This window comes from Ixodes scapularis, unplaced genomic scaffold (genome assembly GCF_016920785.2).
Source record: "Ixodes scapularis isolate PalLabHiFi unplaced genomic scaffold, ASM1692078v2 PGA_scaffold10__122_contigs__length_95168666, whole genome shotgun sequence".
Lineage (NCBI taxonomy): Eukaryota > Metazoa > Arthropoda > Arachnida > Ixodida > Ixodidae > Ixodes > Ixodes scapularis.
In genome coordinates this window covers 72,844,680-72,871,742 of record NW_024609836.1, presented here as the reverse complement: position 1 = coordinate 72,871,742, position 27,063 = coordinate 72,844,680, and the positions used below count along the sequence as shown (strand labels likewise).

Here is a 27,063-nt window from a genome sequence, read left to right as displayed (position 1 = left end):
TACAGAAATATTTGCACTAGCCCAATATGACTATGAATTGCACTTAGCAATTTATACCGCACCCAAGTAGACGAATTCGTTTGCTATCTGAACACAGTCGTGAGTCTTCATGCGTCTGTTGTGGATGCTCATGACGTGCAATGAACCGCTAAAGGATTCGCCCTCAAGTTCACCCTTAAAATTGCTCAGTGCTATTCAGACCTTAAAAGGGGGCCATCCAGAGCTTGAAGTTGGCACTCGGGTGACCGGTTGATTAGTCTCTTGGAGAAATTGTCCGCCACTTCTCCTGTGTGCGACTGCACATTTGCAATCACCTATATTAGAGTTTAAATGCCCTTTCCGACGAATTATTAATTGGGATTGTTGTCGCACCCAATGCGCTGTGACGCCCACGATTCTCCTTGCTGAAGTAGACCGCACGTCTGCAGTGGTGCACACATGTGTCATAGCTTCTAGTGCACTTTTTATGCTGCGGATTTTGTCGTCAAATGTGTCGTCCATTCTTCAGCATAGTGTCCTCCGAGACATTGCCGTCACTCCAGGGCACATTCCTGGAAATGTGCACAATCTGATGTTTTTCTCACCATATAAAATAAAACACCCAAATACAAGTAAAAAGGTGAATACAACTGTACCTTTGACGAATTCCTAACACGCACCTGCTCCGACAAACTGCAGAGGAAGCATCATCTTGACAATCAACTTGTGTAGAAGTTGATCAAATTTCTTGTCTAGCCTTGGCTGGGGTTCTCCTTGTCCTGAGAACCCGTTGGTCTTGCCACGTTCACAGTTCTGCTTCCTGGGCCCCTTCAGATACCGTTCATACTCAGATGTACCCCTTCGATGCTCACTCTGTTATCAAATACACAAGAATCGTCCACAAACATGTGTCAAACCAATTAACGTGAACACAAGTAACTGATAAGGCAGAAAGAGAAAATATATAGTTAAGTTGAAGAAGCAGTTCTTACCTTCAGGTGTAGCATGAAATTCTATGTTGATGTCTTCGAACCCGAGATTACCTTTCCACAAACCTTGCATTCTGCCTTGAGTGCAGAATCATATTAGACTCGCCTTCTAAAGGTTAGAAAGGCTTGCTGTCTAGAATAGAGCAGGCTTCACGGCCATCAACTTTCGTAATTATTCATTCTCAACTTTTCATGTGCTTTTCACGACACTTAGAGGCGCCTGCGATCCTGCGTGACGGTCTTCGGTACTACGGGAGAGGAGAAATGTCTGGGTATCAAACGAGACATGAGGCAGACGCCACTCGCGTGACCTCGATTCGGCCACCTGTGTTTCCCGGATTCCGTGATCAAAGACGACAGCAAAGGAAAGGGGAAGAAACAGGAGAGGAGGAGGAGAGTGCGGCGTGAAGGACAAGACGAGGAGAAAAAAAAGAAAAAGAAAGCCGGCAGTGAGGAGTGGCGTGAGACGACACGAGGCCAGAGAGAAAGGGGCCGACACGAACCTGCTGAAAAACAAGACAGACAGCAGCAGCCCCCATGACACGGCAGCGAGAAAAAAAAAAAAACGCTCTCCGCCGCCGTAAACGAAAATGAGATGGCCGTGCCCGGCAGAGCATCGCTATACAAGTGATATATAGTAAATGTATTTCACTACTGAAATACAAATATATTTTAAAGCGATTGCTTTACGGGCGACACTTTGCAGAGACTTCGAGCTCGTGGGTGCTCGTCGCCGCTATGGAAAAACCCTTTTTCTCTCTTCTCTTGGCACGAGGAGAGAAATTGTTTTTTCCCGTCGACCGCACAGCATGAAGAGAGGAGAGCCCTGGCATCCCACCAGTAACGATGCAACCAAGGGACAGTCTTCCTGTCGTCTGTTTCAAACACTTGTTTTCAAACCATACTCGCGTCATGCGAAATCCCACCTTGCCAGTATCCAGTTGCTTCGCATAATGTTGGATGGATTTAGAAACTTCCACCACGCTTACCCACTTACTTCACGGATCTCTGGTGGCATTCATCAGTGGCATCCCCGACGGCTACGAGAATTAACCACGTCACACCTCCCTCCTCAAGTACATGAAGGCACCATTCCACCCGCATTGCGCGACCGTGCTATAGCTTTCACCTTCGTTTCTTCGCACCATAGTGGGCGAAAAATAAAACTTTTTTCAAATGTATCTCGATACAGAGATAAAGATACTCAAAAGTATCTTTAAGATACTATCACGATGCCTTTTGTATTGCAATACTGCCCAGCCCTGAATGCCTCTTGTGTGCGGGCGATTGCACATTCATTTGTAAACACTGGGTTGTGGATGGCAACCTTGCTTTGCAATGTTGGAACCGTAGAGGAATTGTGGTGGCAAAAAAATTTAGAAATAACACAGATGTATGTTAACTTCCCCTTCCAATGTTAAACATGCACCACTGTAAACAGGCAGTGCATGTGCTGTTGCTGGAGGTACAAAAGTTATTTTTAGCTGCCACGAAGCGGAATTTGAGGCCTGTCACATAGTTATGCTTGACTACGGCCGACTGAGACAAGAGCGGTTTTTAAGCCTCTTGTGATGGCTTACGACTGGCAGTGTTGCTGTACGGCGGGTCGTAAGCCGTCACAAGAGGCTTAAAAACTGGTCTTGTCTCAGCCAGTCGTAGTAAAACACAAGTATGTGAACGGGCCTTTAGAGAAGAGCTAGGATACCTTAGTCATCATTCCCCATTTATTTAAGGGTGAAGACCCCTTCCATTGCTGCCGCTGTCAATACAAGATCACTATGCAAAAAATGTAAACAAATGTTGGAAGGACCATTGCTAGCAAGAAGCTAGCCAAATATATGATGAGCAAGTTCATCTGTTCTTCACGCAAAGGAGAGGGCAAACCACGACATCATGGCACAGAGCTCCGGTACGAAAATAGAATGGTTTAACAAATGCAGAGAGGGTCTGCCAATCGCCGCAATGGCTACTTTGCCTTTTCTGTGGCTGTCGTAAATCTACCGGTTCTTTACGAACGACAAATCGGCCTCCAAATAAGTAGAGAGGAAATACCTCAAAGGGTATGTTCCTTCTTCCGACTAGCAACTACCAGACGCACTGCAATAAACAAAGAACTTGTGGCTGAAATGTCGTTTCTCCACCCACAAAAGAGTATGCTGACTGCTGAGACCTCCGGAGCCAGGTCGAACACATAATCACCTCCTCTCACTTTTTTTGTGCTTCCTCTGTCATGTACAGGGAGACACGTTTGGGTTCACTTGCTTGATGTATACAATTAAATAGTGCAATTTCTTTTTACTTCCCCGACCCTCCTAGACAGTCCCTCCCAGCTTTTTAAATAACTTCGCCACCTACAGTGTACAATAAGCACAGGATGTGAATGCCATGTGCTAACAGTCCCTAACTGACAAGCGGTAAGGGGATTTTCCAAGAGACACTGAGTAAGCAAGGTGTAAAAAAGAAAAACGGTGTAAGCACTATACAAGAGAGATGTAAGATGCAGAGAAAATAGGTGGCATTAGTAAAAGCTATGCAGTTGCACTCAGGTTGATTTGTGAAATAACCTTGATGGGCCTACACGCATGCTTGTCTACAATGAGCTTATTTCGGCAATTATGACTCTTTCCATTTCTTAATGTGTGAATGCCTTGAACCATTAATTTCTAGAGTGTTTTTGTTGATTTGCTTATTCCCCACTGCTGTGTGCTGCTGTGCTCCCACTCTTGCAATGACCTCAAATGAGGTCAAAAGTCAAAATTTGGGGGTTTTACGTGCCAAACCAACGGCGGGCATCTGGCACGCCCCAGCGGAGGACTGAGGATTAATTTCGACCACCTGGGGATCTTTTGACGTGCAACCGAAAGCTCGGTTACACGGCGTCTTCTCCGCAATAAGCCTCCGTCAGATTGTGGGCACCTCGGCCAGGATTCGAACCCGCCACATGGGGATCCGTAGGCCGGCGCTCTTGCCTCGGAGCCACCGAGGCAGCTCCTCAAATGAGGTAGTAGTATGTATAAATAAATGAATAACTTGTAGTCAACATACCGAGAGGCGTTCTTTGCTGACACACTCGTTATTTACCTATATTACAGATAGATGTTCACAAATGGGCTAGTACAAGATAATGTCCGAGTTGGGTTAAGACGAGCCTGTGTTGCAGATAGGCGTGTTCCATCAAAGCTTGTGTAGCGTGTCCATCACTCGAGGGGCGTAGCTCCTGCTTCGCTTGCTGTATTTGCGTTGGTGCACGTTGCTCTAACATGTAGATGGTGTCGCCTACTTGTTCGCTATAAACTAAAAAAAAAAAGAAATGCCCAAGTCTGTAACGCTATGGAAATATAGAGAGCTACTGGTAGCAGAAACAAACAATGTCCTTGCTATACCAAAAGCACAAGAACCCAAAGTCACCCCGCAAAGTGTTTAGAAAAAATTAAACAAGCCCGGTGTCGCGCAGAAAAAAAAGTCATGAGGGCAAGTCTTACTATGCTGGAAGACAGTCTCCTTGTGCTTGCCAAGGCCACTTTTTTCGAGCCATTCATAGACCTGCTCCTCGTTTTGTTGCCGGATCACTTCGTTGCTCTGCTGCAGCGCCACAAAGGTGAGCACAAAGGTCGCAAAGGCACACAGGGTTGCCGACGGAAGACGGGTTGCGATCCAGAACGACGGGGAAGCCGAGAAACTTGGCCGCATGGCCTGCCCGCCCGTGGACGCCAGACCTGTCGTCAACGCAAGAGAAAGGGACAATTTGGCACCTGCTCTAAACAAGGAAATTTTGCGATGCAACTGCACTCTTGAAGGATAAAAAATATAGAAGAATATAGGCATTCATTCGTCGCACCTCCCGTTTTGCGACAGCTTGGCTAATTGTGGAAGGTACGACCTTCCGTAATACGATAGGAGCATTGAGGCATGGCATGGGTTGCGCTCCAAGGGAATGTATGTTCCCCGAAAGATTTATGATGTTTGGAATTTTTCTCATTAAAAAAAAAAAAGTCAAATTCTTTTTCTTTTCTTTTTTTGTTGGGGGGGGGGGGGGGGGGGGGTTCATCGATATACATTGAAAACATTAAACCCTAATACCAAAGAGGGCACCAAAGAGAGCACTTGTAGAAGCACTTGTACTCTCCTACAATATGAAAACTTGAAAGGATAAAACATCGAGGACAAGAACGGAAACAGGACTTCTTTGGAAGAAGTTCTGTTTCCGTCCTTGTTCTCTATGTTTTATTCTTTCAAGTTTTCGTATCAATTTAACAACATGCTCGTTTTCAATGACTCTCCTACAAGTTCTCCGATCCACCATCGAGGACCAAGGCCTTGCGTCGTTCCAGAATGCGGCGGACATGTACTTGACCTTCTTGGAACTTTTACGAGTCTACTTGTCAGCGACAGTGGTGTCCCACCAAGGCCGCAAATACGTGCAAAGGAGCAGAGTTTGCTTAGGTTCCCAAGTGGCTCCTTATCTCAGTGAAGTGTTTCTCGGTGCGTGTGGACTTGCCGTTCAAGAAAACATCTAAGATTCGAGAATTGCGGCGATATTCCACTATGTGGATGATTGACTCTTTTTTTTTTTTTTGTGTGCTACGAAAGTTGACAAACTTTCATAGCACACATGCCATCCTGAGAAGTTTCCAACAATGTTGCATGGGGCTCACCTTCATATATGAGATTCCCATTAAGAAAACCATCAGGTATCTTGGCATTAGAATTCAGAGAAAGGCATGTAAGCTGGAGGTACCAAGCCCAAACAGGTAAAGGGTTCCTCTCTTCGACTCTGAGCATTCCAAAACCGTAAAGCAGAGTAGCAACTACACCCCTCTCATCCAGCCTAAAAAAAGTCATGTGAACATCAAATCACACGAAGCTTCGACACACAAGTATCCAGACTTCAGGATGCTGTCTACCCCCAACACGTATTGGCCTCCATATGCGAAAAAATATGCCATAACATCAAGAAGACTAACGACCATATTGACTCCACAACACAAAAATGACTGCATCTCCACGTGGTGAATGATGTTGATTGGGGCGAAGCTCTGGTGATGCTGATGATACTGATTTTGTTCTAAGTAGCGGTGATGGTGCTGATTTTTATTTTTTTTTATTTCTCATAGGTAGTGCTGAGTTCCGGGTTGTGTTTCGACTTCATTATTACTGCTTTATGGTCGGTGAAATGCAGAGCCAGTGGTTCTTCTAGCGGATCAGCTTGGATCCGCTAGAAGCTGTGGGAACGCATCTCCACCGCTTAAGTCAACGGTCCATGTCAGAAAGAGAATGTGTGGTATGGATCGTGGTTATATACGCATTTGAGCATTTGACCGCAGCGCCCTCTCGTCTATAAACGTTGAGCCAATGCATGCAAAGTTTAACGCGATTATATACGCATTTAACAGCAGCGCCCTCTCCTGTATAGACGTTGAGCGGCTACATGCAACATTTCATCCATGACATCCCCAGCTCTTGAGTTACTAACACAAATCAGAGCCCCCTACTCGTCCCGCATTCGTGGCCGAATGGTTAAGGCGATGGACTAGAAATCCATTGGGGTCTCCCGCGCAGGTTCGAATCCTGCCGACTGCGCAAACATTTTTTTTTTTTTTTTTAAGAAGACAGATAGGATGGAAATTGATGTGAGCACGGACGCCGAACGGACAAGGCTAGACCCCAAGGAGCTTCGCCCCTAAAAAAGACACGTAAACCTTTTCCTGTGCTCCCGTATATCTATGGGATCACACATAGATTAAAAAAGATTGCAAGCCGACAAGAAGGACAAGTGTGTGCTCGGCGCCGAATAAAGCCTATTCGATGTGCCGCAAAGTGAAACAGGCGCAAGTCAACAGAAGAAATGTATACGGCACCCACCACAAGACCAAATATGGCCTGTGTGAAAAGGAAGTCATTTACAACATTCCCTTGACATGCAGGCAGTGCTACGTCGAACAAACGGGACGCTGCATTAACGACAGAACACGGGAACATGCGAACAATCTGAAAAACTGGATGACAGCAAGAACCTGGCCGCACATTGTCGCACACGCTTGTGCAAGGCTAACCTCGATCATGTCACCATCTTGGGGCACCACAGAAATCAGTTTGCCCGTGAGGTGTTGGAGGCCTTAGCCATAGAAGAAGAAGAAGACGAGTGCATTAGTTCATCATCAGTCTCCCCATCCAAAAGAGGAAAACGTTCCCGCGAGACGACAGTACTTCTAACAATTAGAAAATCCAGGAGGAAACATAAGCTAGTTGAAGAAGAAGAAGACTACCATGAAAAGCCAATTGCAGAAACAGATGAAGAAAACTAGAACAACAAACAAAGCTAGCCGAAAAGGAAGAAGGTTCTCATTAAACAGTTGGTAGTCCAGCGGTTGAATGTGCATTTTATTTTTTCCTCTCATTTTTATGTTCAGCTGGTTTCGCCCAAATAAGTACGTTATGAAGTTCTGGCACTTGAAAGTGCTTACAGCTTTTTGCCGTTCTTTTGGTTTGTCTGTTTGTTGTCACTGAGAATATTTTAGCACTCTGCAGATAACTCTCTGGTGAAACGGTTCCTCCAAATCCAAGTTCAACGGGATGGAAGATGTGCCCCTAGAAGACCTGCCTCTGGCCACGACACGCACAAACAACCTTGTCAACAAATGGACAGAAGTGATGGGTACATCAATAAATAAATAATAAACAAAACGAAAAAAAAGGTAATCATAGCATCACAATCGATTTTTAATGAGGCCAGTAGGGCCGTAACGTCGCCCTTCCGTCTCTAAATCATTCATCACCATTAAATCCTCGTCGAACGAGGAACTCGCCGTCCCTACACTTTCGCAATATAATTTGATCATTAGGATAAGTGGGAGGAAAAAATAATAATAACAATATACCCGGGGACAACTTGTGTGCAGTGCCAGCTTGATTGCAACACCTATGTGTTGGATGTTAACCTGTATGAGTAAACACTGTGTTCGCGCAGCAGAATGTTTCCACAGGTGTGGCGGTCCCTGTTTTAAGCCAGCTTGTGCTGTCAACTCACCGTCATCAAAAACGGGCAGACAAAAACAATAGAAAACAAATCTTACCTGCGGCAGCGGCTGTGCCGGTCGACATTCTTCAACGGCGAGTCGCCGCCGGTGCCGATGTAGTGCCATTGTAAGAAGTCATCTAAAAAAACAAAAAAAAAAAAAAAACAGAGGGACGTTAGAACTGAACACCTGTCAGATAAGGCGCCGTTGTGCTAATTTACATCGGCGACAGTTACCGTGCGATGCTCCGGAAAAACACGGATTTTTCGTGAACGAGTTACGGCGGCGATTCGAAGCGATTACTGGAGATTGGAGAATAAACGCCGTGTATAAAGAAGTGCCACTCACAACTTTTCGCGATCGTGCGTCGACGAGTGTTCCGTGCGCTCGGGCGAGGTTCGCACGACAGCTTCGATACCCACCATCACAGTTATCGCATCGCCGTAGATTTCATCACAAACTGCGCGGACGTTTCAAATTTCAGTTTATGCGCCACTGGAAGCTTGTCTTTGGTGCAAATAAAATTCGGTGCCGCGAAGTGTTCTTGATCAGACGGATTCTTGCTGAAAATCTGACACACACCGAAGTCCGCTCTCAGCCATTTGTTGTTGCTAACTGTCCATGCAGTTGTGAGGTTGTGACAGTTGTGACACGCGTGATTCGAGCATAGAGTTAATAAATCTATGAATTCGACTGCTCCTAGCAGTGCAAGAAAATATTTTTAAAACAAGATATGTAAATATATATAAATATATTCGCAACTACCTGCCAAAAGAAACAAAATTATGTTTTAAAGTAACTAATTTTTACTTCTGGACGCTAGGAGTCCAGAAGCGCGTAAGTGTGATTTATTATTCAGTCAAGGTTGGTGAAGGTAGTTTACAAGTAACTCTTAACATCCAGAAACAAACTGTGACGTCAAATACAAACCGTTAGTAGTCGTGCTTGGGGGCTACTCCGAGTTACCTTATCGTCGTAGCGAGAGTTGATTGCGAGGCTTCGCGATCAAACCGAAAGTGCCCAGAAGGGTGAGCGAAGGCGGTGGCGGTCTTTCAACGAAAACTGCACGAGAAATCAGCTGTCCTGGCTTGTAGTCCGTGCTGCCTTGCACGCCGATAAGTCTCCGCCGTCTTCCAAATGTTCTCTGGCTGAAGATCGTATGGATCATCGGATACCATGGAACACATGTCCAAATTCCTACAGGTATGCCCAACTGTAGTCCCAGCTTCCGAGCTTATTCCATACGTGGTACCAAGCGAACTCGTGGGAAATTCTGCAGTGTCATTTCGTATTTACTGCCAGTTTGCGAGCTCACATATTTGTAAGTCGGTTAAAAAGTGTTCACGTATCGGGATGATGTTCCGAGCGAAAGTTGGACCGATGTGTCATGGGACGTAGGACTCGCTTTGTGGCGCATCCCTCTGGCTTTTTGTGTTTTGGGGTACTTTTGTTTTTCTTCCTTTATTTCTTTTTGCGCGATTGCATATTAATGGAATGTGTTAGATTTTGACAAAGTTCTTATTCATCTCTAAAAAGGCATAGTCCTTATCTATATCTATATGAATCCGAAGTTGACAGATTTTGCCTTTGTTGTCGTACACGCCCTTGTTGTGCAAAGTTTAGAGGAAACAACAGACGTTCGTCTTTTTGTAATTTACCCTTTCTTCCTTTCTTGTTTTTCTTTCGCAGGTTGGCCCGTCAAACGTCGTATTCTCGCAAATCAGATTCATTCAACCGAATAACGACTGGTTTTCCCTGCAACGGCTAAAGGTATCGGTGAAGGGAAAGGATGGGCGAAGGGGAGAGAAATACCCCGCGAAAACGGTGTGAACGCGCCAAATTTTAAGGCGCGCCAGTTATCGTTCTTGTCGCGACGTGCCCCGTGCGAAATCGGCGCGTTTTCTCCACGCGCAGGCTGTTGAGGCGAAGCTTTCGGAAACGTTGGAATCGAGGCTTGAAGACATCAATTCGCTGAAGCCTGGAGCCCTGGATACCGTCAACGGTGACATGACAATGGGTGAGCTTGCAAAGCGTGCCGCCAATCAATCGATCATTGATAACTCGGCTAATAACTTCATTGAGGTTACGAGCGTGAGGAAACAGACTCCGATCAATTACGCGGTTCTCAGTTTTGTCTTGTATGATGATTGTGACAAGTTATTTGTGTAATTGCGGATGTTAAACAATGTTATATGATTGTGACAAGTTATTTGTGTAATTGCAGATGTTAAACAAATTGTGCACTTTTTTTTTATAATTGAAATAATATGTTACTTTATGGCTTGTGGAATAATTATAGATTTTGTTGCCTGCATTGAGGCTGATGCTAACCCTTGACAAAACTCTGTTTCAGTGGTTTCTATTAGGGTAGTCTTTTAGGTTAAGAGAAACAGGACTGGCTTTTCCCACGAAGCTCTCTGCTCTCCACGATTGATGATTCCCTTTCTTCCACTTGCCTGCTCTGCCATGTTTGCTTTGCTAAAGTGGAAAGACCGGAGGGCTTTAACAGAGGTGCCTGTGCTGCTTTTCTTAAAATGAAACAGGCTATGCGGAGTGCAAGTTCGTCCGCTTCTTTTGCGGGGGTTGCGGTGACGTTATAATGTTGAGCTTTCATTGGCTCTGATTGATTGAAGGATAGTAGGTAGACCTCAAGGTAGCTTACTTTCAGGTCTACCCACTATCCTTCAATCAGAACCAATCTGAGCTCGGTGTTCTGACGTCGCCACAACCCCCCTGCAAAAGAGTAGACAAACTTGTGCTCCGCATAGTTTTCGCATGCTGTATTGCCTCAAGATATACAACATATTTATTCACCATCCTAAAGACCCGTTCACACTCTTGCGACCGAGTAAGACCAAGAGAGACCAGGGTCGCTAAACTCGTCAAGCATAACTTTGTGCCAAAACTTTGCGGAATGCGCTAATTGGACTCTCGCGACGCTGACGTCACGCCGAGCGAGGCGTCAATGATTTGAACGCTCATTTCTTTGAGAGAGGCAGAATCTAGCGAAGTTCATCAAGGCGCGCATGAGGGGCACGACAAGCCCGCTGATCGAACGGCTTCGCCGATGGCGTAGCGCCCATTTGTCCCTACATCCGTACGCCAAGCTAAAATGAATGCTTTGCAGATTGTCCCTAGGTGACCTGCTGATGCCCAAAATCCCTCCGAAGTTTATGTAAAAAAGAAACCTCGTTTGTCGAAGTTGTCGCTGACGTCAAAGTGACGTTTCCGAACTTTACGAGAGCCGTGGTTCGAGCTCGAGATCTTCGCTTCGATCATGGCGGTGCTGTACGCTATGGCCGAGCTTATCTTCCGCCACCGTCAGCGTCGCTACTGAGACCACCGGGGACGCCTTTCAACACCCCGGCGACGATTTTCGGCGACAGTACTGGCTATCGAAAGCCGTTGTGCGTTGACTCTGCAACGAGCTTCGTTTGGCGCCTGGACTTCGAGGCGGCGGACAATCACGTCTACCATGACCGTGGAACAACAAGTTCTCTGCGCGCTCCGGTTCTTCAGAACCGATAGCTTTCAAGGCATGGTGGCGACTGACGAGCACCTGTCAGTCTTCCCACATGAGTGTGAGCCGGGCGGGCTGTCAGAGTTTTTGCGGCCGCCATCGTTTTTTTTTTTTTTTTTGTAATCTTTGAAGAGGTATTAATAAGCTGGTATACAATTCAGAATGTTGGGAAACAAACAAGAACCGGGGTAATTCTTGGGTAGGGTCGAGTCTCCCAGCAGCTGGCAGAATTATTTCCCCGAAATTCTACTGGCTGTCGTCACTCATTGGCGGTCAAATCAGTTCATTGAACGACGTGTCATCGACAGATCGTTTTATCGGCACGCGATGTAATTACATGAAAGAGATTTTCTTCCGTTAGAGGTATATACACATTAAACATTTTCACACCTTTATACATGTAAGTGGGGTGTCCCTTAACTAACACCCTAATAAGTATAGCAATAGACCTTATAAGACAAAATGTAAACCTCACACCTTTAAAAATGTCTGATTTTTTTAAACACATTTCTTAAAACATGTGATAATGCACTAGATCATTTCATAAAGATGTAAAACTACAATACCCCTTCTCGCCAGGCACGTAGCCAGGGGGGGGGGGGGGGGGGGGCGGGGGGGGGGGGGGGAAGGCATAAGGCCTGCCCCCCCCCCGAAATCTTCCTTTTGCTGGGGCCTCCTCTCCCCCCTCCCCCTCATTGAGCACTTTGTCACGGGCGCCCCCCCTCCCCTTCTTAAACAAAATTCTGGCTACGTGCCTGCTTCTCGTCAAAGTGTAATTACCACAGTACATTTCTTTTTTGGGGTGTACACAGTGGCCCGGTACCCAATAATATGACTGAACAAATAAATTACACAAGCGAGTCGCCGAAACAGCACGTTGCTTCTTGGCGAGTGTCGAGGCAATTTCGGCCGAAAACCGGCTTCAATATTGGCCGGATGTACGGTTTTGCACCTCGTCCCGACATCCGGCAGGTATGGGTGTAACAATGCAAATAAACGATTTATGTCTAATAGCACTGGCACCACTGATTTCTTAAGAGGCTAGATCGCGGATAGAGGCCTGTATTGCTGGGGTCGAGCGGCACCACCGGCAGTCATCGCTTGACACAATCTTATGCATGCAATAGGAGAAACGGGAAAACTCAATTTTATTACGTTTGTAGGTTGTACTCTACCATGAAACTTCTATCGTGTTTCCGCAAATAACAGTTGATATTGTGGGCAAGAATATTAAACGAGTTAGAATACCAATCTTGTTTAACTAAATGTTGTGCGGTTGAGGGTCGAGGGCGACTTTGTTGGGCGTAAACTGTGATGTGTTTAAAGAGACAAGGGTTACCGAGGGTTATTGTGGTGTTTTACGTGATCTTGGAGTCATCAGAGCTCATCAAACGATAAGTTAGATGGCCTTTACTTGGGACATTCGCATCGTTTTAACCGCTTGTCATAGTACTTCATGGTGAAAGCTTTTTCTTTGAACTGCTGTGAGGGCTTCCGTGACAAACTGAAACTCGGAGCGTGCCGTTCAGTCGCTGAACGTGCCATTTATTTAGCAACCGAAGCAAGCGACGTCGGTAAAGTCAATGGTGCTCCGGCCCATTTTTTTTTAATCGATGTTGAAACACTTGATGAATGTCTATTTGATCTCCAAGAACCCGACATAATCATCGCAGCACGTCATAAAATGCCTGCCCTCGAGCACCGCGTACAAGCTTCCCATTTTTGCGTGTTTCTCCCTTAGACTTGCGTGTATTGCCTCAGGTTTTATAGGCCAAAACAACAAGGACGAAAACGAAGGGAGAACTAGACAGGACGCGGCGTATTGCCTGTCGTCAAGCAATGGCCGCCGGTGAAACCAGTGACGGGCTCCCGATTCGCGATCCAGACTTGCACTGTGAGAGTTCTAATGCATTACACCCGCAGAGTGCTGCACGGAGGACAGCCCCGAACGAACTTACCGAGTGCAGACTGATGCTGTCGCCATAGATGTTGTAGAAAAGTACCGACCTCAAACCGAAACTAGCGCCTTTTTGTTCGACGTGATGGGTGGGAATACGAGAGTGCCAGTCGCTGCCATCGTTTATCTATAAACGTTGGTTGCTGCAACGTGGAACTTACATTTGCAACGACTTCCGATTAAGCAACTCGGCTGTCATAAATATCTACAGACGGCGTAAGTTTCCGAAACCAGCTGACTACAAAACAGCATACAACCACTGAAAGGATACGGCTTAAATCTAGTTGTTCGGAACATCTAGCAATACGTTTCGTAAGACTTTTTATTTTCCTGGTGAGGGCATTAAGAACGAGAGCTTTCTCAAAACAAAATATGACAGGGCAAGATAGCTGCAGTTCAAATATAACTTTGCTTGAGTCTCGGGCAACGTCTCCATGTTTAGCCTTCCCGGACGCTGAGTGAATGTGTCGCAGGTTTCTGCTGTGGGAGCTTTGTCAAAAGATATTCCACTTTTCACCCATACACACATGATGCTAGATCTCGCGGCCTCTGTGGTTGTCCTGGGCCTTTATATGCACACTGGTAGGTTTCAACGTCTGTACGGCTACAAATCAACTTAAATTTTGCAAATAAAACAAGGGCCGTCGATTCCTCCCTTCGTGAAATATCAGACGCTTACAATTCAAGCTCGCGTTTGAGTTTGTGGCCCGCGGGACGCGATTTCGAGCAGAAAACTAACTTTTTCTTTCAGTTCCGCTGTGCGAATGCCGCATCGTAGCAGACAAACCAAATACTTTACTAGGGGGAATACATTCCACTCCTCTCAAATACAATAGCCTCGGCGTGGACAGGTGTTCTGGACTTGGCGAGAGCCATCTATCGTCGTGCACATGCGCGTGGACTGATGCGGACCTCCACTCCGTCAGAGCTGGATTCAGCGCTGTAGGCGTTCTGTCTAATGCAAATGCGCGGAGTGGAATGTATTCCCCCTAGTAAAGTATTTGGACGAACTCTCGTCGTCTGCTCTCGCTCCTTGCCTGGGCAAGGCATGACGGGATTGTCAGCACTAGAGAGCTCGAAAGACAACGCACAGCGAGTGGCGTGAACGCTCGCCTCCCCACGCTGTCTCGTGCTCTCGTGCACCGCCTAGGGATTGCGGGGAATTTTTCGTCAAAAGTTGCGAAGTTGAGCGCGCTCAGGGAGGGGGAAACTTTGCGGCATTCTTTTGGTCACTCCCCCCGCTACGTCAAAAAGTGAAGAATGCTTTGCTCCACGAGTTTAGCTACCCAGACCGGTTTTTAAGCCTCTTGCGACGTCTTAGGACCTTCTCCGCTGCAGCGCATCCGGTCCTAAGACGTCGCAAGAGGCTTAAAAACCGGTCTGATCTCTCTTGGTCTTGCTCGGTCACATATATGTGAACGGCGCTTTAATCTCTGAAAAGCTGAAAAAAAAAAAAGACTTAGTTTTAGATATGGGACTCCTGGAATTTCTGCTTCCAGAAATTTTTTCATGTGTCAGCTCATAGATTTCCTTGCTAAATTTAGCGGGCGAATCGGATTGTTCAGTTCAGGTATCATCATGTGACTGGACGTCGCTGGTCACACGGGTGTTTCCCTGTTGAACTTGTCGAGGAAATTCAATTAGCTTTTTAATGCCTTCTAATCAAATTTCAATGGTCGGTCCTATAAATACCGCATTTCATACATGATAGGTTTTCCGTGTTTTCGGACAAATCTGAAAATTTCCGAAAAACACTCGCTGGTAAAATTTTTGTTGATTTGGATATATCCGAAAAACTCGGAATTTCAAATTCACAATGGCAAAATAAAAATAAACAGTATTTTACGAATAAAGTTTGTCAAGCACAAAATAGAGTAATTTGTTTTCTTTTTCCGGGCTTATGCCAAATTTATGTTTTCCTTTCATTTCGGCAAAGTGCCGAGATAAACGCTTCTGCAAAGGACATTGTTCCAGTTTGGACCATACTATTTGTGGTTCTTGGTAGAGAAATGGGTTGTGTTTTTGTAACAGTGAAACAAGCCATAGATTTTATAGAAGAGCAGCTGAAGCTTTTATGCTTCTCATTGATTACGTTTAGGAGTTTGGCTATTTCGAAGTGTTGACGTTTATTCATCAAGATTTGTTGCGGGACAGTTAGTACTCCCAGTCGCAAGGGTGATCAGGAGTGCTAACCTTTCTCGACTTTATGCGGGTTTTTGCCCAAATTTATTTATTTTTATTTAAAATATTTGAAAATTGGGAACACTGTAAAATAAGTTCACAATTTCGGAGAATGATGAATCTAACAAAGGTAATCCGCTATATGCCCTGAATTTCCAGCAAAAAAAAAATTAAAATAAATAAACTTAGAAAAAAGCTTTCAAAATTTCACAAAAAATCAACTCCGAAAATGCGGAATCTTAATTCGAGCCTTTGGCAACATGTCCTTTGTTCATTTATTTTGTTTAAAGGGGCCCTGCAATGACTTTTTACTAATTTTTAATTTGCACCGAACGTGAGCACACTGAACGTAGTAACTTAGTGAAACCTTTCTTTTCTCAAATTTCGCTTTATTTTAAAAGTTATAGGCAAATTAAAATTACAAAAACAAGCAAAAAATAACCTCCCCCATGACGTCCTTGGTTGCTTGAGAGTGACCGTGAACTAGAGGAGAAGTAGTGAGCTCATCGAGCGCTCACGGCTGCCGCACTCCGTGTCGACGGCGCGAGAGGGCGCCATTGAAGCGTGTTCTGGATAGGCTGTATGCAGCGGGCAGTCAGAGCGGCTCTCATTGCGTTTGCTGCGCGATTAAATACTAATTCGGCATGACACTTCATTGGCCACAAACGACAGCAAACACCGGGTAAAGATCAGTTCAGAATGGGAGCTATTTTGCGCTGCCATACCGTGAAACGGCCAAACCGCAAGACAAAGTTTTTCGCCGAAGGCCTTCGGAACGCTCGGAGCCGGTCGGATCCTCCTGCCCAAACGATAGCAGCGCCGCCGCATACATCTGGGATTTTTCCGTGTCGGCGCCTGATCCCACTACTCCTTTCTAGTATGCGCCGCCTTTTCCACCGCTTGGTGGCGGGTATGTCGACGGGTCATTTCTTGTTTCCGTACTTTATGAACTGCATTGGTTTCTTTTTTTTTATCGAAAATACTAAATAAAAACTACTTTTATAAACAATTGAAACGGTTCGCGCTACTTATGTTTTGTATTTCGACTAAAAAGAAGCTTTTAGCGGCTCTGACCAGTAGTAAGCCCAGGACCAAAGACGTCACATTTTGCGCGCTTTCGGTACCGCGGGTCGCCCTCGTCGGTGGAGGAGGTTTCCGCGTCGTCTGGTTAAAATATAACGCACCGATATTTAGTTACTCTCTCCGTGCCCGCTGGCTTGCCCAAACCCCAAGAGACTTGGAAACCCCAAAAAAGGTAGACGCTTAAATATGATTGCAGGGCCCCTTTAAGTCTAGTTAAAGTCTATACTCTGTAGTTCATTTTGTAGCCACATTAATTTGTACATTTGATGTTGTTTTTGTGTTGCGCTTGTTCTTTTTGTCTTTTCACGAGCAACAATGTAAAGGCCCACATGGTTGTTTTTGGACACATAAAATGAACAATATTATTATTATTAAGTCTGGAGAGTGAACACTTATAATCACTGACACGGTGAAAATGGCAGGGGGACTCCCTGGCTTTGGTAGCGCTTTGGCGTCACGTGAGCACTGCGGTCTCGTCTCATGAGCACGGCGGGAGGCAACAAGCGTGTGTTGGAGGCCGAGCATTCGAAGGAGGAGACGCCTTGCAGTTCTCGTCCCATCCGTGACCATTGTCAAGAGAGCGCGCATTGGCCAAACCCATTTGCCCTTCCCAATGCGCCTCTGTCCTTTCGTTTGGAATCCAGAGAATGTGAAGGTCACCTACAACCTGAGGAAGAGGACCGCCCTCCCTCGCCACGTGGTCCAGATGCAAGCACCAAACAAGCCGCGACACGTCGACGGGTCCATTTGCAGATACAACGACTACGGTGTGTCATGGCAGCTCATCTTTTTGTCTGCGTCGAAGCGGGGTTAACTTTTGGGCACGGCCCCGTCTGGTTTCAGTTTCAATTTGTCCCTGCCCCTCCAAACTCTGACATCCTTTTCTTTTTGTGTGTGTGCGTGTGCATGTTTGTGCGAGTGATGAAAACAATGTTTTGCCTTGCGGTGTCACCTCTTGATGGCGTGTAATTTGTTTTTGTTAGGCAACTTCGGTTTCGGCATGCTTCTTGGTTACAGAATGGAGAAGTTGCGTCGTTTGGTGCAACGCATTCGCTTCGCATGCTTACTTTTCCGAGGGACGCAAACCCCGAAATTGCCTAGAAAGAGACGGAGCAGCCTTAGAGGGAACATATCGGTGGCTACATTCTCTTCAAAAAAGCCTATTGCTAACTTTTGTATTTCTTGCAGGGGTGTGACATCTGTACCTATTGCGCCATTTTGATACAAACCCGATTTCCTGCGCCTAGGTGTGCCGAAAACGCGAAATTGGTCGAAATTGCGCCAACACTGCGCCAAAGGTCACTCAAAAACTAAAAGAAAAAAAATGTTTGCTGCGACGCTAGATTTAGCGGGAAACGAGAGCTTGTTTGGCAACATTCAATCTCGTCATAGTAGAGTACACGGCACAGGTGCAGGGTGACGCAAGCAACCGCCGGATTCGAAGATTTCAGCTGTAGTACCCTTCTATACCCATGATACATGGTCTTTTTTCGATTTTCCTACTACTCTGTGCACTTTACGGTGTCATTTGTGACTGCATGGTACCGGTGCGTTGTCACGCGCTCTCGCTGCCTGGCTGCAGGAGATACGACGCACAGGCTATCAAGATGAGCAAACCTAAGTATTTCTGTCGTTTCGAGAGTAAAATATTTCTTAAAAGCCTTTGAGCGCCTCAATTGGGTAATTGTTCGTTTGTGTCCGTAATCTTTTGTCAAAATGGATGGCGCCGCCGCCGTGAGTACTTTCAGTTATGACACATGTGCTTCCGGTGCGTGAACAATCGAATGAATCGGTCACACACCCGTATTTAGCGTGCATGTGCTGCTCATAGTTTTTCTACCGATTCACTGTTTACCTTGTGACTCACTTTCGTGTGAGTTTTTTCTATCTGCACGTGCTTTCTACGAGCGTCTGATCGATGTCTGGTTGTAGTAAACTGTGCTTCCCTGTTCATGCTCTCGAATCACCACTTTAAAAATTTTTGCACTACAATTGCGTTTTGGCACCAGTTCATATAAGCTTGAGGTACCTGGTGCCCACCCAACTTTGCAGCAAGCCTGTGTTTCTTGTCCTCATCTATGCGCATTAAACTCGCGTGCGCCTTTTCCGTTTTTTTTCTTTAATATATATCTTATCTAGGTGCGTATCGGCGCTGATGACTTTGGAACCAGGGTGAGAAAAAAATAATGATAAAAAAAATCGGATTCATCTGATCGAAATCAGATTTTTTTTATGATTTAAATTGCTGATAAGCTGCTCTAACATTTTCTCCTCCTAATCTGCCCCGAACTGTAGACTTGTCTGCTTCAAAGTGGCTCCAAAATGCATAAACTGCTGCTCCAAAACGAGAATTTTGTGCTCCTAAGCTGCTTCAAAATCCAGACTTTTCTGCTTCAAAAATTGCTCCAAAACCTGTTTCACCTGTCTCACCCCTGTTCTTTCTTTCCACTTGCAGGGGGCACGTTTGTGCGAAAGAATGTCGTGCGCGCCGAACTTGTGGTGGTGATCCGTCGTCTGACCGCCAGCGAATTGGCGAAGCAACTCGGGGTGATTATTTTGTTTTCCTTGTTTTCTAGCGCCTGCTTGGTTTCGAGCGGGCATCTATTTTTGTATCGGTCCGCTGCAGCCATTCGATTGGGATGAGCCCTTTTCCCAAACGGCTGTTTTTGACATTTGGCTTATGTTTTTGTCATGGTTCTTGGAATTACCACAAAGTACTTGTATGCATTTTTTTTGTGTAACTTCCTTATTTGGATACTTAGCTAGGCTTGGAACTCTTAGGTTTCAACTAAAGAGTGTCAAGGTGTACCTTTTGAGAACATGTTTCGGTTCTCAAACTTCAGTCCGAAGTTTAGTTCAAGAACTTCGGAACCAGATGGGGTCCTTGTTTCGTCAAATTTGCCTCAATCTGATAATTACCAAATATGCCCAAAATTATTTTCCAAATGGCCCCCCTTTCTGTCTGCACAGCAGGCTGGGTAGGGAGTATGTAGGCATGTGACGAGGAGCCTTTTTTGTAGCATTACAGTGTTGCGGGGAATTTTTGCTCATTTGTAGAAATAGTGTGCTTTTCTGTATGAATTAAATTTCATATCTGGAAACTAATACTCATAGGGAAAGCCTTCTTGTATATACAGATCTGAATCTGCCGATTTAAGAGTTGTGCTTTGTTTGGGATAAAATTGGCAGCTTCTATTTCAGTCTGTCAATCAAACTGTCTTGTGCAGAACAAATTGTAATGGAGTGCAACTGGAACGGTTTTCATGGTTTTTATTTGCCCACATTAAGCATGCGATGTCACCTGTCGTATGACATGGTCACATGATGTTGCAATGTCATGTGTGTCAAGTGACATCATGTTGCACGTGACATCACATTACATGTGACATCACGTCACATGGCACAGAGTCATGTGACTTTGTGACATCCCAACGAGATCTCGCTCAGCATGGTAATGTGACGTGATGGCATGTCATATTACAATATGAGATCCAGCGTGACTAGACCTAATGATGATAACTCCGTGACGTCCGCTGATACCAGATCTCTCTGTAACTTGGCACAGTGATGTCACGTGGTATGCAACACAAAATCTGGGTTGATTCTGTTGGAATGTAATTCTGCATTAACCGCTCCGAGGACGTAAGCCTTGCCTGTCGTTAGTTTGGGGGGGGGGGGGGGAAGGGAAGGGGGAAGGGAAGGGAGGAAGGGAGGGGGGGAGGGGAGAGGAGAGGAGGAGGAGGAGGAGGAGGAGGAGGAGGAGGAGGAGGAGGAGGAGGAGGAGGAGGAGGAGGGAGATCGGATCAGCCACTAAGACATTTCAAGAATTCCTTGAAGGCCAATGTTCTGTTTGATCAAGCATTCACCGACTTGCGGGAGCTATTGCTGCACCTCGGAAAGGCTTGGGTGTCACATTTTACTGCGTTTATTGGTTTTCTCTGACACGGCTTTGTCCCACTTCTGTGGAAAGGTGTCCGAGAGCCAGGCGTCCCAGAGCACAACGAGCGGCTACTTCAGGGATGAGGCGGCCACGGGGAGGCCCACCACACCCCACGAGAAGGCAGCAATCAGGAGACTGTGAGTCGCAGATTTGCAATCTTTGTGGATTGTTGTCTGGGCACTCTGGCAATTTTGTTAGCTGACCCAACCAACTGTTTTTTCTGAATTCCCGGCCTTTGCCTTTTCCGGTATACTATTTAGTGTTGCGAAGTTCGGAATAGTTATTATGCAATTGGTAATTGAAGGTGATAACAAAACCAACATTCAAATATAGCCGCGCTTACAGTGTCATGACATCACTGGCAGGCGGGTTTGCGGGTCGAGAAGGTGGTGTAAAAAAGAGGGTATGCCGAGCATCTGTTTTGTGCTGCTGTGTGGGTACTGGAGCAAGCTTCCAAAGCATTTATTTGACACCTTAAAACTGCTCGTAATCAGTTCGGAACAAATTCTACAGTTTATTTAAAGAATGAACCCGTTTCCCACTGACGTCGCATCTGTGTTGCCAATAGAGACTTTCAGTTAGGATAAAAAAAAATAGAGAAGTCTAAAATTGTTTATTCATGAACGTCATGCAGATAATGATTTTGCCCTAATATTTGGGTTACTACTACCGTGTGCACATACACTAACGCATCGAACCTAATTTAGACGGTCCACAAACACCAATTTCTCAAGGTATTGCACTGGGATTCACCACAGCGGTGCCCATGGGTGGTGCATTCACTATTTGAGAGTATGAATACATAAAACTTCCAAAATCAGAATAAAAGAAAAATGGTTTTGTTTATAAAAGAATTGTTGCTGAGCCTGTTCTCTTGTTCATAGAAAAATTGTTCTGGGCTATTTACCGTAATTACCCGATTCTAACGCACACCCGGTTTTCATGCGCAAGAGAAATAGGTGTTTGTGCACAAAGAACAAGCAAAGTTTATTTGCATGTAAGTGCTGTGCTCGTAAGCCTATCACTCGTCCTCACTTTCGGACAGCTCTTTGTCACTCTCCATGTGCCACAGCATGTCGTCCTCGGTGCCGTCCATCGCGTTCGAAATTCCGCACTTCTTGAATGAGCACTCGACCATAGCAGATGGGATTGTGCTGCACGCCTCGGAAAGCCATCCAGCCATCTCTTCTAGAGACGCGCTCTCCGTGGCCGGGAAACTGCCCTGTCCGTGGCCCGTTGAATCCTTTCCGGGTCAACTTGCTTGCGAAGATTTTTTCGCTTTGCTTTTGCCAGTCACAAACACAAGTTTCGGGCACACCAAAAGTATGCGAAGCAGCCCTGTTGCCGTTCGTCTCCGCAAATAAACAAACTTTCTTCTTAAGGCTGGCCTCCGCGCCTTAACTGGTGCGGTGGCCATTTCAGCTCCGCAAGTACGAGTTGTCTGTCTCGGCGACGCTGACAACTGACAACAAAGCAAATCGCTAGAGCAGCTCCTCAGGTTGCGAAATTCAAAGAGAGATTGCGACCACGAGACCATGTGTGTTGCGCTGTTGTGCAGAGGGCGCAGAGGCTACGTCGCCATCTTGTAATAGCGATGACAGTGAGACTGCCGGTAGCGTGATTTCGGTTTTTGTTTCGGTTTCATATTCGATTGTAACGCGCATGCCATTTCTAGCTGTATTTTTCTTGAAAAAATGTGCGCGTTAGAATTGGGTAATTACGGTATACGTTTATTAGAACTGAAAGAAAATATGATTGGCTTGCCTATTCTTCGCTTCATTTGACCCATATAAATGCCATAGTGACAAAATATTATTTAAGTGTGCATGCGTATAGGGAAAAATTATTGTGGTTTACTCAGATGAGCCAATCTTTTTACAATTTTAGTGAAAGCCTCCACCATTTTCAGGCACCTGTGTAGTAAATTCTAGTGCAATACGTTAAAAGCCTGATTTATGTTGTTATTGTCCAAAGTGGGATCGAGGCATTAGTGTACACGCTGTAGTTTACCAATGTTCGTTGGTGTGTTTGCTCAATTTTGAGGCAAGTTAGGAGCTATGAAGAACATGTCGAAGGTACTCCTCTTAAACAATCCACAAATCTTTATTGAAAAACTTGGACAATTTGCACAAAAATAAACTATCACTTGGCCTCAAGATGTTTGTTGCTCTCGCTGTTGATTGCTGACCATCTGATATGTCCATTCAGTAGTTCACTGCATGGTACCGTTGGAAACATAGAGGAAGGTGGAGAGTATAACAAAAGATCTAGAGGCCAGAGGAATGGTTTCTTTATTTTTGCACAGTTTGCTGATCTTACGTGACATTCTCCTAGTCATCAGGGATGTGGTACAACTCGGCATCGGAAATAGTAGAGCACTCATCACTTTCAAATAAAAGTTGCTGTACTCGTGACCTAAAGCGAACTTCTGCATTGAAGCTATATCGCGGCAAAAAATGCTCATGTATGAATGCAACACCCCCTCTACTGCAAAGGCACTGGTCTCCCTTTCCACATCATTCCTCACATATGGCAAGGCTTTCTCTCGCTCCCCTTTTCCCCCCCTTTCTCCCTGTATAGGGCGACCATAATCCTCGGAGTGAAAAACAGACCACAAAGAAGAGGCAGAAGGAGGGCGGGGGTGAGGCAAGGCAGGAAGGAATGCTCTGCTTCACACAAACATAAACACATATTTTTCCAAAGTTCTTCCTTAAGAACACTGGTGCTTTTCTTCCCCATTTCTGAAAGTGAGGAAGAAATGTCGCCAATTGAAGCACATCAATTTCAGTAACATAGAAGGGGCGAGGGAGCGTGCCGACACGCTCCCTTGCCTCCCCACTGCCGCCGCCCCGGGTTTGTTTCTGGTATACTCCGTGCCTCTATAGAACACCTCGCGCACTCACTTTCGCTTCTTCCACTGCAGGCGCAGTCACGGGCATCCCTAGCCTAAAAAAATATTCTGCCAAAAAAAAAAGAACATGTTTTTGTGTTCTTTTCCAACAGATACAACATCTCGCACAATCCTTCTATCAAGGCACACATCTCCTCGCACATGTCAATCAATTCCGCTGAAAGCAAAGAAGCCATTGCAAACATTGTACAGCACACAGGCCAGAAGCAAATCTCTTTCAACATGTCTTTCCAGAACGCAGCAGCTACCACTGTCGATCGCAACCCACATTGTGTGGTCACTTACAATTTTGTTTAATACGACGTTCCTCGGGTGCACAATTCTGCCCAAAATCAGGCCCTTTTTGGATCCTGAATTGGGGAAATTGTTGATTCTGGAGGACGGTGGCATGAGGTTAGGTCGGTCGCCACGGGTTGTCGCAAATATCCGTTGTATTAGGTCAGAGCTGGACGAGAGCGCTCGGAACTATACTGGTCGGTCGTCATCGGTTAAATCTTGAAAAGAGATGCAAGAGCAACTTGCCGTCGTCATGATGTCATAATGACATATATAATCTTCACCCCATGGTGTCATGTGACATTGTGATAACGTCGTGATATTGCACGACATTACAGTGTCACATGACAGCTGTCACTTGAAGTCATGGGGTCATGTTGCAATGATGTTGCAGAATAATGTGAGGTCACACACACGCTACCTATGCCCTGCTTATTTGCGACACATTATGTGCGTCTCCAGATTTATAGAACGTGACCAAGACTTGTTTATATTTTTTTTAATGTTCATCTTTCCTACACAGGCTCAACAACAAGGAGCAGAAAAAGCGGCAGCGTGTGAGAAGCAGCTCGGATTCCGAGAACATCGACAGTGCAAACGAGCTTGTAAGTCTCCAAGGGCAGTCATTTAGTATATTCGGTACTGTCCTTTTCAAATGCACTAAGAAACTGTCTGAAAACGGTGCTGCTTTTGCAAGATAAACTGCACTTTTTAGTGAACTGACTAGGTTATAAATGGATATGGGACTTTTAAAAGCCACTGCTAAAAAGCACAAAAGCAGCGAACCTCAAGCGTGACCATTTCTCTCGCAGCCCAAGCCCGACACCCGGCCGCAACAGAAGAAGCCTGCGTTGGGAAGTGCGAGCCAGCAAGTGCCACAAAGAATGTCACTCGCAAGGACAGTTTCTCCAACGCGAAGCTCGCAGCCGCAGGTCGGTGCTGTTCTCTCGAAGGCCCAAGTGTTGCGCCATGAACAGCCGCAGAGTCTGGCGAGTACATCGGCCCCTGAAGTCAGGACGCCTTCCGAAGATGCCAAAAGCAAGACAAAGAGCGCTCGAGATCAGGGTGCAAAAACCTTGACTTCTCATGGCAGTCACTCGAGTCGTTCAGGCAGTGGTCATTCCAGTCGCTCGAGCAGCCTACCACGCGACCGCGAAGCGAAGCAGACGTTGCGAGCGGATTCGCGTGGGCCAGAAAGTGAGGATCTCGTGGAACGGCAGACGACAGAGCGGCAGGCAGCGAATCGGCAAACGGCGGACCGACAGACTGCGGACCGACAGACTGCGGACCGACAGACTGCGGACCGACAGACTGCGGACCGACAGACTGCGGACCGACAGACTGCGGACCGACAGACGGCGGAGCGGCAGACGAGTCGGCCGAAACAGACATCCGAGAAGCAGTCGACGCAGCGGTCGAAGAGCAGCAGGGACCACAAACCGTCAAAGCACTCAAAGGATGATGGACGCCGGCCACACAAGGAAAACGCAAGTCATGGCCACAGGCACGACAGCAAACGCGAGAAGTCTTCACACAGGGACGAGGGTTCGTCGTCCAAGCGACGAAAGGGAGACCACACTGCCATCAAGCCGAAAAAAGAGTCGCATTCAACGAAGAATGTTGCTTTGAAGCAGTTGCTGACGGTCTGCGGGATCGGGGACTCCGACTCGGACAGCGAAGCAGAAACGTTGAGGAAGGAAGATAAGATGGAGACGGTAAGGACGTCGCCAGACTCCACGCAAACGACGGTTGAGACCAAGGCAAAACGGGAGAGCATGGACGATTTTAAGGAGCACCGTGCGACGACAGTGGCGGCATCGAAGAAGTCGTCTGCTAGCGGAAAGCAGAAAAGAGAAGCGGAGACGTTGAACAGGAGCCTGTTCCTCGAACTCGACGAAAATGAGGACCCAAGGTCGTCGCCAAACGTCGGGTCGTCTGCCGTCTCAGAGCCATCCGAAAACTTCAAGCTGTCTGCCGGCGTCAAGTCGTCCGCTAGTACTGGACCTTCCGTCGAATCCACCTTGTCGGCGCACCAAGAATACGATCCTGCCTCGCCACAGGTGCCACAAGACCCACCAAAGTTGCGCGCTGTAAGCTATAATCCCACACCCGTTACAAGCGTCGCGGTGGAGTACACCCCGACAAAGGCAGCCGTTGGCAGCTCAGTTCTCGAGCGCAAGGTGGCACCAACCGTCAAGGAGGACACCTACGTGCCTTCGACAACGAGAGCCCGTGTCAGGCTGGAAGGGCCGTCGTACGTGCCATCTGCCATGACGTCTTTACCAAAACAGGTGAGGTGGTGCTAGTTTCTGCTGGTAGACAAGGCTTTGGGAAGAACTGAGGTACAGGTTAAGGCTTGATGACATTTGATTTTGAGTACAATTAGCTGTTATAACTGCTTGTGACCGTTTACGATAAGAGACCTCACTGGCGTTGTGTGTCAAGCAGTGGGATCCCGTCCGATCGGCGTATAACTAGAACAAAGTTTTTCTGTGTTTGTGTGATCAAATCTATGCACTATCTATGAGAAATTGTGCCTTTTTAACATTGTCAGTATTAATTCAAGCACACTGAAAGTGACGCACAGAATATAGGGAGGTCACAAGTGTTCCGGAGCTACTGATAGATGGTGCCAGTGTGTTATTCTTTCCCCTTTCTGAACAGCTGGGAAGTAATGTCTACCAATCAAAATTCCCCGCACTTTCATCTGAAAATATGTTTTGTTCGCACAGACTCGTAGGGGAGACGTTTCCAACACGACAGAATTTAGTGTGCTGGAAAAATCGGTCGCCAACTGATTTTTTGAACTTTGCAGGGACTGAAAAAACATTTTAATAATAGAGCAGTCCGAAAAATCGGCATATTAAAAAAACTTGCCTTTATTGCGTCTAAGCGGGCTTAAAAAAGCTGTAAATAGTGCCTTGCTTTAGGTTACGCCTGAGCGCCTTGTTTTAGGTTACGCCTCCGTTTGCGTTCAGCAATTTTCTGTTAGGTTAAGAATCGCTGCCTTCTTTTCTAGCGTTATGGTCGAGTACTTTCTGTGCTTAGCGACACATCGCGGCGGCGGAAGAACAGATGAGGCAATGACGTCCAAGCCAGCGTAGTCCGAAAACATGATTCACCGAGATAGAGATGAGAGGTAGTGGTGCAAAACTATCGATACTACTATCGATAGTATCGATAGTCGCCAGAAACCTGACTATCGATAGTG

The 27,063-nt window shown here is 46.2% G+C and overlaps 2 protein-coding genes across 2 annotated transcripts in view; one reads left to right on the top strand and one right to left on the bottom strand.

Moving 5' to 3' along the window:
* Positions 1–8,623, bottom strand: part of LOC8053792 (apoptosis-resistant E3 ubiquitin protein ligase 1) — a 118,241-nt gene extending 109,618 nt beyond the window's left edge. The window contains exons 1-3 of the mRNA XM_029989821.4: positions 8,333–8,623; positions 8,042–8,123; positions 4,451–4,684 (exon numbers count right to left, since the gene is read on the bottom strand). Coding sequence (XP_029845681.3) covers positions 4,451–4,684; positions 8,042–8,069 — 262 coding nt within the window. The 5' untranslated portion in view covers positions 8,070–8,123; positions 8,333–8,623. The remainder of the gene's footprint in view (positions 1–4,450; positions 4,685–8,041; positions 8,124–8,332) is intronic.
* Positions 8,624–8,966: 343 nt separating this feature from the next.
* Positions 8,967–27,063, top strand: part of LOC8053798 (zinc finger CCCH domain-containing protein 13) — a 30,673-nt gene continuing 12,576 nt past the window's right edge. The window contains exons 1-8 of the mRNA XM_029989819.3: positions 8,967–9,187; positions 9,674–9,754; positions 9,899–10,001; positions 17,370–17,492; positions 19,181–19,272; positions 20,696–20,802; positions 24,376–24,457; positions 24,665–26,143. Coding sequence (XP_029845679.2) covers positions 9,161–9,187; positions 9,674–9,754; positions 9,899–10,001; positions 17,370–17,492; positions 19,181–19,272; positions 20,696–20,802; positions 24,376–24,457; positions 24,665–26,143 — 2,094 coding nt within the window. The 5' untranslated portion in view covers positions 8,967–9,160. The remainder of the gene's footprint in view (positions 9,188–9,673; positions 9,755–9,898; positions 10,002–17,369; positions 17,493–19,180; positions 19,273–20,695; positions 20,803–24,375; positions 24,458–24,664; positions 26,144–27,063) is intronic.